Raw genomic sequence first — 16,176 nt, 5'->3', positions numbered from 1 at the left:
ATAAAGGAATCTAAAACAGCGTGACTGCGGAGGAAGAGTCAGGCTGGAAGTTGTGATGTGGCGGCTACACAAATATCTAATTTTACGTAAAATATCTGCACGTTATTAATTTTATAAGTGTGTGTGTGTGTGTGTGTGTGTGTGTGTGTGTGTGTGTGTGTGTGTGTGTGTGTGTGTGTGTGTGTGTGTGTGTGTGTGTGTGAAGACAATAAGGGATCAAGGCGGAGTTAAGCTTTCAGGCCTGAAGGTGGGAGCCGGGGTAGTAATGAGGGATATTTGTGAGGCAGATGGTGATGCCTTAACCTGCGCTCAGGGGTTATGAGATTGGGTACGGGGGGCGATGGGGGGGCGGGGGGACTCAAGAAGACGGATCGGAAGGGGGTGGGGGGAAGAAAAAGAAACCAAAATGGGGAAGAGAATATTACGAAGGGAAAAGTGCAGAGGATGTGTGTATTCGATGGTTGCAATTCGAAGAGCAAGGATGAAGTCAGTGGAAATGGCTATCATGAATACGGCGCAATGGGGTGAAGAAGGTGATGGAGAGGCGTTTACGTTACATTAGAAAAGGTGGAGGATGGTACGTAGTTGTGCATAATATCATAAATGTGAACTCCCGTTATATATTCTTTCGTTTTTTCTTAGCTATAAATTAGAGAAGACAAAAAAAGGAAAGACTGATTATACCACTCCTGTCCAACTCTCTCTCTCTCTCTCTCTCTCTCTCTCTCTCTCTCTCTCTTATATCCTGGCAAACATCAAAACAACTGATTCCACTGAGAGAAATTTTTTGGACAGAGGAGACCAGAAAAAAAATCTCAGTAGGTCTTTGTCAGATTACGATAGTTAAAGTGAGACGATTTTTTTTCGACGATTTAATTTAGTTTACAGAAGACGTCCCCCGATTAACCCCTTCACCACGATTCTGTAGCAGTTTATTTTTCCTTCCTCCAAGTGATCTTACTAAATATACGACAGATATCTCGTCCCGAAGCGGTTAATGAATATGCATCTCACCCTTCCACTCCGAAAAATCTCTAAGCTGAATAAAATCGTCTGGAGGTAAGAAAAGTGAAAGGAAAATGGGGAACAGGAGTGATGGGGTTAAAAGAGTTCACATTTATCTCAGTACCAAGGATCTTACAGCATATGAGGACGCTATGAAACAAACAGCACCTGTGGGAAGCGTCTGCAGGTATGGGGAAGGCCAGGCAGGGGAGGAAGCGTGAGAGCCAGACAGAGGCAGGCTAAGCTAAAGCCTCTCATTACTTGGCGGGGTTTACTGGGGCACGGGAAAGGGGGCAAAAGGGGGGGCCGGAGGGCGTAGGCTGGTTGGGAGGATAAAGTGCTTAAAATTAAATAGAATGCATAAAATGGAGAACATGGTAAAATAAATATGATTATTACTGGGGGAAAGTAGTAAAAATTAAAGAAAACATAACAAGGGATAAAAAAAAATGGTCAGATTAATAAGAACTCAGAGTAAGACGAAATTTGAAAAAACGGCGGGAAAAATTAAGAAAATTTTTACGAGAATAAAGAGGCAAAAATATAAAATATACACAAGCTTAAAATTGTAAAAACTGAAAATGTAACTGATAGGTGGAAAACTTAGGGGAAAAAAAAATTAGAGAAATCAGGAAGGACGCCCATGGAAATAAGGATGAAAGATGAGAACACGCTCGAGGGACAAAGAGAATGAAAAGGAGAGCATGGAAAATAATAATGAAAAAAGATGAAAGGCAGAAGAAAGGACATGAGTGAAAGAGGAAGAAAGGAAATAGAAAGAAATGCCGATAATTAAGATGAAAGAAGATGCAAGGTATGAGGAGAGAGGAAGGGCATTTGTACAGGAGGAAGAGAAAAAAGAGAAGCAAAGGAGGAAAGATGAGAGAAAGGAAGGGAAACAGAGAGAGAGAGAGAGAGAGAGAGAGAGAATACTAACCATAAAAGAATAAAACTGCAAGCCTGACTCTGCCTTCTTATACTAAGTACCTTATTACCTTTTCCATTATATATTTTTTTCCTTCCATTATCTTTTTTCATCACCTCAAGTTCCTCCCCTCCGGCTCCTCTTATCCTTGCCTCTTCCTCCTCCCTCTCCCTCCCTCCCCCTCCGTCTTTCTCCCTCTCTCCCCACAACCTTCATTATCTCCCCCCCTCCTCGTCCTCCTAGTGCCTCTCGTCCTTCCCCACATCTCTGTTTCCCCTTTTGCCGGAGAGAGAGAGAGAGAGAGAGAGAGAGAGAGAGAGAGAGAGAGAGAGAGAGTTTTATAATTTCGATGCAAATGGACTATGGTGGAAGGAGACGGTATAATATAAAAATAAATCAGGAACATTAGCCTACATAAGAAAAACAATAGAGGAAAGAAAAAGCGAGGTCAGAATGTAAATTGGATGGAGGAGGACGTGTAAATAAGAGGGCATGAGAGGGCGTGAGAGGGAAAACGAAAGGAGAAAAGAGTGAAAAAAGACAGGATGGAGGAAAGGGAGGAAGTGGAAAATTGGACAAGGGAAAAGATAAAATGGAGAAAAAAGGGGGAGTGAAGAGGTGAGAGATGGTAATGATGGAAAGAAGGTGTAAACAAAGAGGAGAGAGGAAAGGAAGGATCACCGGGGGAGGGGTAACAAGAGGAAGAAAGAGAAGGCAGGGATGAAAGACGACAGGAAGAGAAAGGGAAGAAGACGGAAGGAAGGGAGTGAAGGAAGGCGAGGAAGGAGGTGATACGGGAGGAAGAAAGAAAAGGAAAGGGTGAGAAAAAGAAGACAGGAGGAGAAAGGGGAGAAGACGAAAGGAAGGGAGGGATGAAGAGGAAGGAGGCGAGAAAGGCACGGAACGAGCGGGGATACTAACGAGAAGGTAGTTACAGGCAGAAAGGGAACGAGAAGAGAAGTGGGGAGAGAAATGGGAGAAAAATGATGAAGGCATGACAATAAACAGTGTAAGGGAAAGACCAGACGTGCAAGAGGAGGAGAAGAGGAGGTAGAGGGACAGGATAGGAAATGGCAAGCTGTGGACATTGATCAGGGAGCGAGGGAAAGGAATAAACAGCAAGAGGAAAAAGATGATAAGATGAAGACAAGGACAGAAGTGGGAGAAGAAGATGGAGGGGAAGACAGGAAACGAAAGAGAGGAAGAAGAGGAAGAGCAAGGGAGGGCAAATGAGCTGTTATTGATCTGAAAGGAACGGGGAAACTAATAAACAGGAAGAGGAAAACAGGAATGACTGGATGAGGACAAGGAAAGAAATGGGGGAAGAAGAGGGAGGGCAAGACATGGTAATAAAGAGGAGAAGAGGAGGAGGAAGAAGGAGAGGAAGACAGGGCAATAAAAAGGAGAAGAAGAGGAAGAGGGAGAGGAGGGGAAACGAGAAGCTGTGGGCATTGATCAGAAGGGCTGAACAAAGAGACGCTGAAGTACTGGCTTGCATTATGTAGGCTACGAGAGAGAGAGAGAGAGAGAGAGAGAGAGAGAGAGAGAGAGAGAGAGAGAGAATGGCAAAACTCTGGATAAACAGCTTTGAAGATAACACGAAAACATGAGAGAGAGAGAGAGAGAGAGAGAGAGAGAGAGAGAGGATGTAGGAGGAGGACCGCGAAAATAACATCCTCACCACCACCAACAGCCGGTCCATGTCCCAGCCACTGCGGTCCACCACCACCAAATAACAAGTGGTCGTACAAAGGAGTCTGGGCGTGTTGTGGCGGGGATGGGGAAGAAGCTGGCTGGAAAAAGGAGTCTGCAGCGCCCGTCATAACACACAATAGGTGGCGAAGAGGATTTAGACTTAGAGAGAGAGAGAGAGAGAGAGAGAGAGAGAGAGAGTTTTGACAGACCAGAAATACACAAAACATCACGGCAACATTAAAACAAATATATATAGGCAAAAATTACTTTACGTGTGCAAAGTACATTGATGGTCTGTATAAAATGTTCATAGCACACACACACACACACACACACACACACACACACACACACACACATCCGGTCCCCAAAACGCATCTCGAGTAAATCTAGCGGTCAAAAAAAGTTTGGGATGATGAATGGAGTGGCAATACAAGCATACAAGTCCAGTGATAGTTAAGACGATGAATAAAGTGACTGTATAACTACTCGCAGAAATTACAAGTCACTGATAAATTTGATAATACAGTGTGATGATGAATATACCGTGGCAATGACGGTACCAGCATACAAGTCTAGTGATGACAAAGTACGATGGTGATGATGATGATGATGATGATGATGATGCGTACAGTGTAAAAGTACAGTAACAGCATACTAATCTAGTGGTGCTACAATAATGAGCAGTCTATCGGGACATTTACACTTCGGGGCGCGGCCTACCGAGATATTTATACGAATAGCGTGCGGTTAGGATACGATAGGATAGGTTAGTTTAGTCTGGGTTACGTTAGGTTTGTCCTCAGAAATCGACCCTCAGCATTTAATTCCTATTCTTGCCTTTCAGTATGCCACACGGGGGCGAGAGGCGTGGTGCTATGCCTGCTGGAGGTGGGTCGCCTGGCGCAGGGCTGGTGGGGCCTAGAACCGCCGGGTATCATCAAGTTGGAGAGGGAGATGGATGGCGAGGAATGGTCTGGCAGGTACGTGGCAGCAGGTACAAGGGAAAGGGGATATACCGTAGCACATAGAAGGGGAAATAGACTAGATAAACAGTAGTCAGTTGCATGTCACAGCTCTTACACATTTTTCCTAGGTAGAACAAAAATAGCACACCGAAGGAGAGGTAGACTTCATAAATAGTGGCAATCTGCATGTTATAGCTCCTCCACCTTTAGTCTAGGCATAAAGGAAACAGAATTTAGTACAACATAAGGAAAGCAGACCAGAAAAAAACAGTAGTCAGTTGCATGGTAGTAGGTGCAAAGGAAGTACGACGCACACAGAGTAAGGGAAAATTTTTAGAAAAACAAGTTAACTTGCATGTCCGCCTCGAGTTAAAAAAAAAAAAAAAAAACAGGTAGCACTCCGCAGGGGAAATAACGAAAAAAAAAAAAATCTTATCTGCACATTATTATTCGTTCACTTTAGTTTTACGAAGCTTTTCTTCCTTTTGCCGCTTATCACCTTGAATCACGTGGCGTATTAATCGTATTACTGAGTATATTATTCCTGCTACTGAGACACCTTTTCAGCTTAGGAGAAACTTTTCGAGCTGAGAGGAGAGGGTCTTAGACATCCTGCATCAAGTTATATATTAGAGTAAAATATGTCAAGTAAATGGTTAAGGAAGAAGTTGCATGAAATCCCACACGCCAAAGATGTGGCTAGATACTCGCTGTGCAACTCTATCAAGACACTGAAATCAGCAGAGGTGCCGAATGTGTCAGGTAGAAGAAAATGAAACTCACTGCTACTCAGTTTTAGCCTAGTTGTGCAAGGTGAAGGTGGTTTGCTGGGGACCTGGGGGGTGAGAGAGTGTGATGCGCAGTTCATCATAAGTAGCGTACTGTCCTCTGACCGTGTAATACATTACTGCCATCATTATACCGCGCCGAATATATTTGCATTAATTGTGACTCGCACACTGAACTCGCCAGTGGTGAGTAATCAGTAAGTTATTTAACGAATTGTATTTATCAGTATCAACTGAATGGTAATTTGTGTTCATTGCAACAGCTGGTACTATTTTGTCGGTCGATGTGATTTTGAATAACAAGTTTGTATTATGAGTGTGAACCATAGGAGGCTTCGTAGTACCTCTTCCTTTGCTAATTGTGTCGCATATTACACCCTTACACTCCCTTGTTATGTAACTTTTATCTATTAAACATCGACAAAATTTACATCAGTGGCATAAAAGAGGATATTGAGGTATAATATGCTGAAGAAATCGCTGAAGGAGACGTACTACGTGGCCCCCTGTCACCTGGAATACGACCCTACGTGTACGGTACGAGTCTACCCCGCCTGTGAATGTGAGGAGGCGAGAGCTGGCAAGGACGAGTATTAGTGTCAGTAAGGATGACGCAGCGGCCTGGCTGTGTGAGGGCTGTAAGACGGGGCTGAGGGGCTGAGGCACGAGGAGTAGGTGGTCTTAGATTTTTAAACCCTTTCGTAACCACTCACAGTATGTCAAAGTTGTCAACGGTTTCTTCCAAAATTCCACTTCATGAATTTGGTATTTTTAAGGTAGTAACTTTTAGCCTTTAAACTTGTTCTAAACTTGTATGACAAAGGAGGTGGTAGATTTGAGGCCTTTAAACTCTGAAAATCTACGTCACGAGGAGTAGGTGGTGGCTGATCCTTTGAAAACATTTCCCAACGATGTACAGAATGTCACCAATTTGTTCTAAAATTGTCACGAAGAGTAATTTTAGTGTTTGAGATCTTTAAATTCCTTTCTAAACTACGTCACGAGGAGGTGGTAGTGTTTGAGTTCTTTAAACCTTTTCTGTAATTCTGTGTCACGAAGAGGGGGTAGTGTTTGCTTGGTACGTCTCTCACACATGGTTAAATCCTGTCAACACATCTGGCATTCTAGAACGGTACGTACCTGAAAGAGATATGTATACTGATTTTTGGACCATCCTGTACAGTAATTAGTGCTAGGAATACCCATACAAGATCACAGGGAACCTCTTAATATAAAGGTGTTAAAAGTGTGAAACTAAGAACACTAGGAGATGCCATGTGGGTGCCAAGAGATTTACCAAGAACCAGGTGTATGTGACAGCTAGGAATATTTATACATATGAGCAGGGGTTTGAGTATGAGTTCGTTGGAAGATTAAACGTAATATCACTTGCAGATGCATTTATATATATATGGATGCCAGGAAGAAAATTAGGAGTCATACATATACCGTATAGCTATGAGTGTTAAAAATATTCATACTGTACAAGACGAGAGGAGTTAGAATTTGGAGTGCCAGGTGTCAGAATATAGGGCGTGTCAGAAGCCTAATAATACAGTGGATGGTGCCAGCCCAAGACCCACCTCCATCACTCCCGGCAGGTCTGACAGTGGGTACTCCAACACGTCTTCCCCCCGGGGCTCCACCCTCACCCTCCACCCCGCCGCTCCCAGCCCTCCTGCCACTGACCACCACTCAAAGCTACCCAGGTAAGTACCATGACAAGTACAGGCAGGTCATATTCTGAGCAAGGGATTCATTCATTTATTCATCAGTCACCTTCCAATCCCAGTTTGCCCCATATCAACAGGAGTGTATGGGCCCTGGGCTAGGCTACTAAGTCCTGACATTTAAGGTATGGGTGACCAGCCTCACTGGTCCCTGAGTGGCATTATGCTAGCGAGAAACAGCAACCACAAGTCGTATGGAAATCCCTACACAATTGGAGTGCCTGAACCCTACTAGATCACCAGGCATCATTTGGCTGTATGGTTACTACTAGTGGTAGGTGGGGGGGCTCACCATCCACTCACTCAATGTAGTGCTGCTCTCGGGTGTCTGCCCTGTCCTCTCCTCCATCCTTCTTTACTCATCTTCTATCTTTTTTTCCTTCATTCTTTCCTCGTCCTTCTGCCTATGGGTGACTTTACACTCCCTCTTCTGTCTTTCATTCCTTCATTCTTTCCTCTTTCTTCTGCCTATGGGTGACTGTACACTGAGTGACAAGCCAAATGGTTTCCTGTACACCAGGAAACTATTTACTATGCTGGGTGGTAACCATATAACCAAATTTTGGCACCTGGTGGTTTAATGGGTAATTATTGTGCTCCAGTCGGATTGAGCCGGTGAAGGTTTATATCCAAGGGATGGTTGGGGTTTATTGCTCACGTAATGCCACTCAGGGATGAGCGAGGTTGGTCACTCTCATCTTAAATGTCAGGACCAACTGCCTAGCCCCAGGCTCCTACGCTCCTCATGGGGCAACGTAGGATTGGATGATGGATGGATGGATGGTTACTACTAGTGTAGTTAATGCTTCCTGGGTTATAAGAACCTATTTGGGTTGTCACTCAGTGTAAAGTTACCTGGGGAGAGAGAGAGAGAGAGAGAGAGAGAGAGAGAGAGAGAATTACAACTTTTTACAAGCACTCAATGGTCAGGGCCTGTGGTACTTCATGAGGCATTTATCCATGGTGCTTGTCTCTAACTTAGGCCTTTGAGCCTGTAGTAGGTTTTTCATCCAGTATCTTCAGATACAAGGTTGCTACATCATCCAGATTACCCCTAGGTGTTATCTTAGTAAATCATTTTATCTACCAAACCATAAAGGGTGAATGGGCACCTGAGTCAAGTGACACCAGCTACCTGCACCAGGATTTGAACCCTAATGGTAACAGGCTGGCTGGTTCACAGTCAACAACACTATAAACTGACCATTCAGCCACTATGACAGTGCACTTGCCATTGTAAATTTGGGGGAACTGATGAATCAACTTAACAAGTAGCAGTGGAACTTTAACAGGCAATTCTTCTTTAATTTCTGTAATGCCCCCCCCCCCCCAAAAAAAAAGCTACTTACAATTAGAACTGTCTGCATTTATGCTAGTCTAAGCAGTGGTACTAAATGTAGCTGTACAACAGGGTAATGATGCATGGGTAACCTAGTGTAAGACTTTCATGGTTCTTATATTACACTGTCTTTACCTGATGTTTACTGCTCCTCTAATTCTCTGATGATAGGGGAGAAAGAATTCTACTCAATTATTACTTGCATATCACAAGAAGTGAGCAAAATGGGCAGAGGTGGATATCTGGTAACTCTTTCTTTGCACTGGCATAGAAATGTGGCAACCCCATCCTTTAGCACTTGTGTAAGATGAACCTTTTATCACCTGTGGTAAAGAGCAGGGGGTGTTTATCGAAAATTTGAGTACAATGATGATGCCGATGATTAATTTTTGTCCATTGCAGGCCACTGTCAGCTCCTGGCCACCTGCCTCTGGTGCCCCGGCTGGTCTTACCCAACACCTCAACTCACACACAGACTGAGACCTCCCCTGCCCCTACACACACACCCAAGTCCACTACACCCCGCCCTGTCAAGCCCATCCCGCCTCCAAAGCCTGCCTCCATAAGACGAGCTGTGTCCAATCTTGCTCGTCGCCCCACCAGCATACCTACAAAGTCAAGGTCAGCCAGCATATTACAGTATCCAGTTATAAAGGCTACAGTAATTTCATCTCCTGGTCAAAAAGTTATCATTCAAGCAATTTTACTTGATGTCTGAAATTCAGTTTAGCTTTAAAGTTTCAAATGTTGCAGCTCATACTGACTACAGTTTAGTGAACATCTGTTCATTGGTTTATTAACAACACTAGAGTATTTTTATTAGCATGAAGTTTACCACTGTATTACAGTGTCAATGTATACTGGACTTTAAAGATTATACTTAAAGCTGACAGTACCCACTAATGTGATTTTTTTTCTTTTAATACAGAGGTTGGTCAGGAGCCAAGACAACACCCACTACTCCTGTGACAACCCCTACTCACTCTGCAAAGCCTCGATTGCCCTCTGCTCGCACACCACGCTCCTCAGGCCGGTCTACCCCCAACACCACCCCCACCACACCTACGCACTGTCAGTATCTCTTGTCTCATGTCCTTCAGTGATCAGTTATAGACAAAGCAAGTTATGGTAGTGAAGCATAATTTTTTACCCTTTGGAGATATTTTATTTGTACTCAACTGTTAGTTCAATACAAACAGTTGACCAAAAATATAACTGCACTGTTAACTTTCTATCTTACATCCTTTATAGTACTTTCCTGTCTTTGGTAGAATTTAATGTCTCCTGAAGTGGGTGGGCTTTCATCATTGTTAACTCTGATTTGTATAAATATTTTTCATGGACAGTCCTTCATTAAGGCATACCTAGTTTACATAAAGCAAAACTTTTTCTCTCTACCTTTGCTCCATGGAGATACACAGTAGGGAGGATGAAATCAGGCTGCTTTTCAACCACACTCCTTGGTTACGGTGGTGAGAATGGAGAAGACTCCTAGGCATGTAAAGTCATGGTCAGTGAATGGGGCCAGGTTATGGAAGTTTCAGATTTGCTCTGATGTAGGCTGGTATAGACAATACCTGAGAGACTAGATGTAAGAGAATAATTTTTTTTCCACTTACGGGTGCCATCTTGCTGGAATGGGTAACAACAAGGATTTGTGTATTAAAAAAAGAAAAGGTAGAATGTGAAACACCAGTAACTAAGTCATACTGTAATAGAGCTGGATATTCCTCATAAAGTCTGCTGTTCATTAAGTAGAAAACAAACTAATGCAGCAAGTGCTTGCTCTGTTTGTACAACTTTAAGGAAAATCCTTGTAATACAGTATTGTTTATTCTGAGCACATGTCCTGTATTAGTGGTGAAGGTCTCTGTGAGCAGCTTTTAAGGAAACCTGTCTATTGCTCAAATAAGTACAGTAATTAATTTTTTTTTTGTTACAGGTCGCCGTTACATCAGTTCTTTCCAACGTTCCCCAGCTCCCACACCTCCCCGTCCAGTATCTTCCCGCCCAGCCTCTCGCCCAGCTTCCAAACCAGTTTCCCGCTCCCCATCAATCTGCAATCGCCTTCAGGAGTGCTACAACACCGTCCAATCAGAAAGTGCGACAGAGGCTCACCGCACAGATCTTGATAACAAGGTGGGAGAGTTGGAAAGTTGCTGTATTTAGTGGTCCATGGTTTAAGTTCTTCACATCTTATGGTGGAGTGTTAGAAAAAAAATCTTTTATAATATACCCATACAGTACCGTATACACATATGAGTCCAAATTCAAAGATTTCCATCCTGCATATTTTCTGGGATGTACTTACTGAACTGGTTTGACTGCTAATAAAAGAAATCCTTCCCCTTACACAGGCAACCACATGGCACCTCATGGCCCACCATTTGTGAAACACTGCCCTTACATGCTCAACACCATAGCTATATGACTAAATAAATTTGCAAGCTCAAAGCAGATACAGTACAGTTAACAGAATAATATTTTACATAAATATACTGCACAGTACTGTACAATTCTGCACACAGCAGACTGTAATGCAAAGCATTACATACATTACTGGAGTCAAACTGATTTTCCTTTCAGGTTCTGGACATTGCCAACCAGACTCGAGGCTTCTGTGGTTGCAAGTCTGAGGACTGTCAGAAGTCTCACGTCAAGAGAGTATCTGATGGCAAGTACGACATATGTGGCCGCAGTGTTTATGTCAGGGTAAGTCAGTCAGGTTTTGGGTGAGTAGAAGCATCTTTCTCACTGATGTAACAGTTTTTTTGTTTACAATAGCTATTTATTAATTTTTTGTGTGTTTAGGAATATCAGCTGTGTTACGTAAGTACAATATCAGTTTAATTACTGAATAACAAAAATCCATTACAGTAAAGACTGATTAGCTTTAATGTAGCATATTCAAAAGTGTACCCAACAAATTTAACTTGTGGTATACTGTAACTGGATGCATTGTATTTTCTTCCTTATTCATAGAATAAGAGCCTTAGTTTCTTTAGAACCTTTAAACAGCTTTTCCTATTGATAGGAAGAGGATTGTCAATGCTCTGTAATGCATGTTAAGTTTTCCATTCCATTATTACTACTGTAGCCTTGTATGAAGAGTAAGCACCTGTGTATGTTGATGTATTGTAACTCCTTCACTCCAGTGACATAATTCTCTAGGGTGTTCTTGCTACCCCCAGACAATGTTATTAAAATCCAGAAATGAACTAAGTGTACCCACTCTAGTTCTCAGCACTTTTGCAAAGTGAAGTGTTTAGATTTTGTGAGAATAACCCCCCCCCCCAAATTACATCATTGGACTGATGGGGTTAAGATGATTGGCACTTGTTTATGTACTCGTAGTTAACCTGTCACTTGAAGTAGTAATGCAGTTGTTATTATAATTGTGTCAGTATTTTTGTTTGCAAATTGCATGTAGCATCTCTTTCATTACTTAATGTTACAATATTCAGTTATTATAACTGCCAGATATTAACTGAAAAATGCATGAACTTTATTAGATTTAATGTCTCATTTACCCTTCAGTTAAGCACAGCCTCAAGCAAGAAAGTTAACCAGAAGTATCACCATAGTAGAGCAACGAGGAAGCCAGAGTCTCCTTGTGATTCCCATGTAATTTTCTGTTTTGTTTTGTTTTCTGCTACTTACATTGCCTTTATATAAATGAAATTCTGTCTCTCTCACTCTTAGTTAGATTATTTAAATTTCCTTGATTTATCAACACTCAGTACTCAGTTCTGTTTTTTGCCCAGAAAAAGTTAATAAAAGAATACAGAAATGAGCAGTGATTATAACGATTCTATCTGTGCTGATAATGTAGTGTACAGTATATAATGTACAAGTATATTATTCAGTTTATATCAGTGAAATATTGAAGATTAATTATATACCGTAGTATATATCAGCAGCTACTAACAAGCACTGTAGTATCTTAGATGTAATTCTGGCAACTTTGCCCTTGTGTATAGTGCCAGACTCACTGCCATACTGTGGACCAGCTTATTGGGCAGATGCGAGTGTGTCTGCCCTCCCCTCGGGTCTTCCATTCTCCTCGCCTCCTTCACAGTGCTACCAGCATCCTCTCGTTCACTCAGCGTCGTTTCCTGAATGTATTGAGTCTACCTTGTAGTCCTTGACATTGTGAAATTGCGCTTACCTAGACTGCCACAAAAAATATAAACAACTTATACATAAATTTTCCCTCAACTCATAAACACCAGACTGAGCACACAGTCATGTTGTCATGTTCCTGAATAACAAACAGCATGCACACATAGGAAGCTTGAAGGGCAAATTGTATTGACTGATAATCAGTGCTTGACAACAACACTGCTGCTTATTAAATTTGCTTGTGTGATCATAAGTCAATGAAATTTGTAATGCAGGCTTAAGAGTCCTGTATAAAGTTGTAAACAGTCATTCATAAGCTTGGTGAAGAGATACACTTGTATACATGAACAGCTCAGTTTTGTTTCATTTAACAGAGTACCATAAATATTTTGAAATGTTTGAGTGCAATATTACCATGTGATGAGTTTCATTAAGTTTTAATTTTGTTTGTTGTATGGCAGAGCTAATGTGTTATCAAAGGAGAGCAAAATGTGAGAAATTTGTCAGACAGTATACTTATACGTTTTTTATACAGACGCGAGGAATCCCTGAGAGATCGCCTGCCATGGTCAGCACCTCACTAGAGCCATATGTAAACATTCACCTGCTTTTTTGTTTAATTCATAAGTAGTTGCTTTATTTCTCTTAACAATTTTAAAAGTTATATTGCTCTAGATTTTAATCTGTTCTTTGTAAGAAGGTAGTCACTAGTATCCTTATTTTGAACAGCATAATCAGGCACGTTTCCATGCACTGTATGTACAGGTGTGCATGCTGTAATTCCATTTCCATATACAATAATGTAGTATGTAGTATGTTTGGATATGACTACTATAATAATTTAAAGTAACAATTAAGATTTAATACAGCATATATTACATGAATAGCCATTACAGTTTTTATGTTAAAGATGATAATACTGTACTTACTGGTACAGTAAGAGGTATTTCTTGATGCATAGCATAAAGTTATTACCATACAGACAATTGTCTCGATATAACACTGTGAATTTACTGCAACCTCCTTTGGCTATTCATACAACAATTTCTGTTACCACTGATGTTTGGTTTTAGAGATGCCACTGTTGTAACATTCTGTTCTTTTGCAGTTACTGAAGGGTAAACATGTGATGGTGCGGGTAGGGGGTGGCTGGGACACCCTTGAACACTATCTCTTGCGCCATGACCCAAAACAGGCAAGTTAGACCATCCGATTGATGTTAAGAATAGCATTTTTTTAGTATTTAACAACGTGCCAGGTGAAGCCAGGATTTTCAGGAGCTTGAACTTATGAGTTACTCAGTGTAAAACAGTTTGTTTTAGTAGACCATGCGGTTAGTAATATATATCTGCACTTTGTATTCTGTTTTCAGTTTTCTGACTTCTGACCTTCTCATGTGGTAAGAAAGTGATACACGATGATTGCATTTAGCCTACTCAGTAAAAGCCATGATTATTATTTCTTACATAGGCCAATTACAATCTTAATATGTTTATTAATATTTCATTGGGGCTGATCCTGAACAGTTAATTTGATTATTGTTGTTGCAGTGGCTCCAGGCTAATCATGTCAAAAGCCTGGTAGATTGCAAGCTGAAGCTACCCTTCTCCTGCAGTTCATCATCCTACTTTTAGGGGACAGAAGGGGATTGAAGGACATTTGTTTAACTGTGCAAGGGAGATGCCCTGTTATATCACTGCCACTGCATGAAGGCATCCCTCACCAGCACTTTTTATTACGTTATTATTATTGATCAACCCCAGTCTGTCTGGCTGAGCAGCCCCATCAACTGCAGGCAAGCAACTGCTCCTGCAGAGTTGTCCTGTGCAGTGAAATTGTTGAGTGAAGATGAATGGGAGTTGCAAGGTTTGGTGAATGAATTTGGGACAGTGTGTAGGAGGAGGAATCTGAAAGTTAATGTAAAGAAAAGTAAAGTTATGGTGTTTGAGAGGAATAAAGTCACAGAGTGTGCAGTGATTTTGGATAGTGAGGATATGGAGAATGTGAGTGCATTCAAGTACTTGGGTAGTGTGATGAGTAAGGATGGAACTTTGGGGGATGAAGTGCGTGAAAGGGTACAGCAGGGAAGGAAGGTTGTTGGTACACTGAAAGCAGTGATGAGAAATAGGGAGGTGAGTATGGAAGTTAAGAAGTCACTGCATGATAGTATTGTGATCCCTACCCTGTCTGACGTATGGAAGCGAGGCATGGACCTTGCAAGAGGGGAACAAGTCAAGAGTGAGAGCAGTGGAAATGAGTTACTTGAGAGGAGCATGTGGAGTGACGTGGAGGGACAGGTTGATGAATGAAGAAGTGAAGGAACGCTGTGGGGTGGATGTGGATGTGGTTGAGAAGATTAGGAGAAATACACTGAGGTGGTTTGGACATGTGAAGAGAATGGAGAATGAAAGACTGACTAAGAGGGTGTATGTAGGTGAGGTGGAGGGAAGGAGAGGGAGAGATAGACCGAGGATGAGGTGGAGGGATGGAGTTGAGAGGTATATGAGGGAGGGGGGGGTGAGCTGGGGGAAGAGTAGTCAAATGGTGGGTGACAGAGCGACTTGGAGGTGTTTTGTCCGCGGCCACCCTTTGCGGGATTAGGGCGTCGGGCTATAGATAGATAGATGGATAGATAGACATCATCAAACTTCCCTTCCCCAGCCAGGGATCAAACTCATGTCATTTCATGCAAAATATCCCCTTTCAAACCCAACCCTCACCCTTCTTGTTCAAACAAAAGAAATACCAATTGATTCAGTCCAGTGTAAATTATACAGAAATCATCCAACAACATTTCCAGACAACCATCAGTTTACAAATCCAGATTGCTGTTTCAGTTCAACAGTAGGTGTAAACATACTCGAGAACCTGGTAGAAGGTCTCATGGTTGACAGAATGGAACCATGTGTGGAAACCTTAGAATTAGCATACATACATTTCAGTTTGACACTTTTAACTACAAGTTTCTTTTTTGTTTCATTTTTGAAGGCTCCATCATGCTTGCATGCATTGGCCTTGGTCATCTAGTGGCGGCTCTCCATGCTACTTGATTTCTGGCAGCCTCCCTGTTCAGTCCCTTAACCTTGAGGTCATACGTAATGACCTCGTCCCAGATCTTCTTTGGTCGACCCCTCGCAACCCCACCCCTAATATCTACGCATCTCACTTTCTGCACCCAATTATCATCCCCCATCCTCTCCACATGCCCATACCACCTCAGTCTACCTCTCCTCATCACAACACCACTACACCTCAGTCCCATCCTACCTCTCAACTCTTCCATCGTAAACCTAGCCCCCTTAGGCCCTGCACTCAGGGACACACTGCACATCCACCTAATCACTGTCATTTCTGTACATTTGAGCATGTGAATATCCTCTTCCTTTACTTCCCAGGTCTCACTACCATATATTTAAAACCCTCTACTGTATTGTACTGTGTTATCTGTCAAAGATATAAAATAAATAAGAAATATATGAAATTACTGAATTATGCACCACTTTCCAGGTAACCATGTTCACCCTTAAGTCTGTGCTGTGTAAGCTGCCAGAGATATACAATAAGTAAGAAATAGAGGGTATTTGAAACCACTAAATTACAAACC

The 16,176-nt window shown here is 42.0% G+C and overlaps 1 protein-coding gene across 1 annotated transcript in view; it reads left to right on the top strand.

Annotated features, from left to right (window-relative positions):
- The window catches only part of LOC145406793 (uncharacterized), a 137,882-nt gene that overhangs the window by 107,779 nt on the left and 13,927 nt on the right, over nucleotides 1-16,176 (top strand). Inside the window, exons 5-14 of the mRNA XM_080277890.1 lie at nucleotides 4,473-4,608; nucleotides 6,983-7,090; nucleotides 8,853-9,071; nucleotides 9,379-9,521; nucleotides 10,393-10,589; nucleotides 11,037-11,182; nucleotides 11,963-12,074; nucleotides 12,431-12,571; nucleotides 13,108-13,164; nucleotides 13,681-13,767. Coding sequence (XP_080134016.1) covers nucleotides 4,473-4,608; nucleotides 6,983-7,090; nucleotides 8,853-9,071; nucleotides 9,379-9,521; nucleotides 10,393-10,589; nucleotides 11,037-11,182; nucleotides 11,963-12,074; nucleotides 12,431-12,571; nucleotides 13,108-13,164; nucleotides 13,681-13,767 — 1,346 coding nt within the window. The remainder of the gene's footprint in view (nucleotides 1-4,472; nucleotides 4,609-6,982; nucleotides 7,091-8,852; nucleotides 9,072-9,378; nucleotides 9,522-10,392; nucleotides 10,590-11,036; nucleotides 11,183-11,962; nucleotides 12,075-12,430; nucleotides 12,572-13,107; nucleotides 13,165-13,680; nucleotides 13,768-16,176) is intronic.

The sequence above is a fragment of the Coenobita brevimanus genome, chromosome 71, assembly GCF_032717465.1.
Source record: "Coenobita brevimanus isolate Jiangsu-jjx chromosome 71, ASM3271746v2, whole genome shotgun sequence".
NCBI classification, from domain to species: Eukaryota; Metazoa; Arthropoda; class Malacostraca; order Decapoda; family Coenobitidae; genus Coenobita; species Coenobita brevimanus.
Note: the sequence above shows the minus strand (reverse complement) of the source record. Positions and strands in the feature narration are given on the sequence as shown.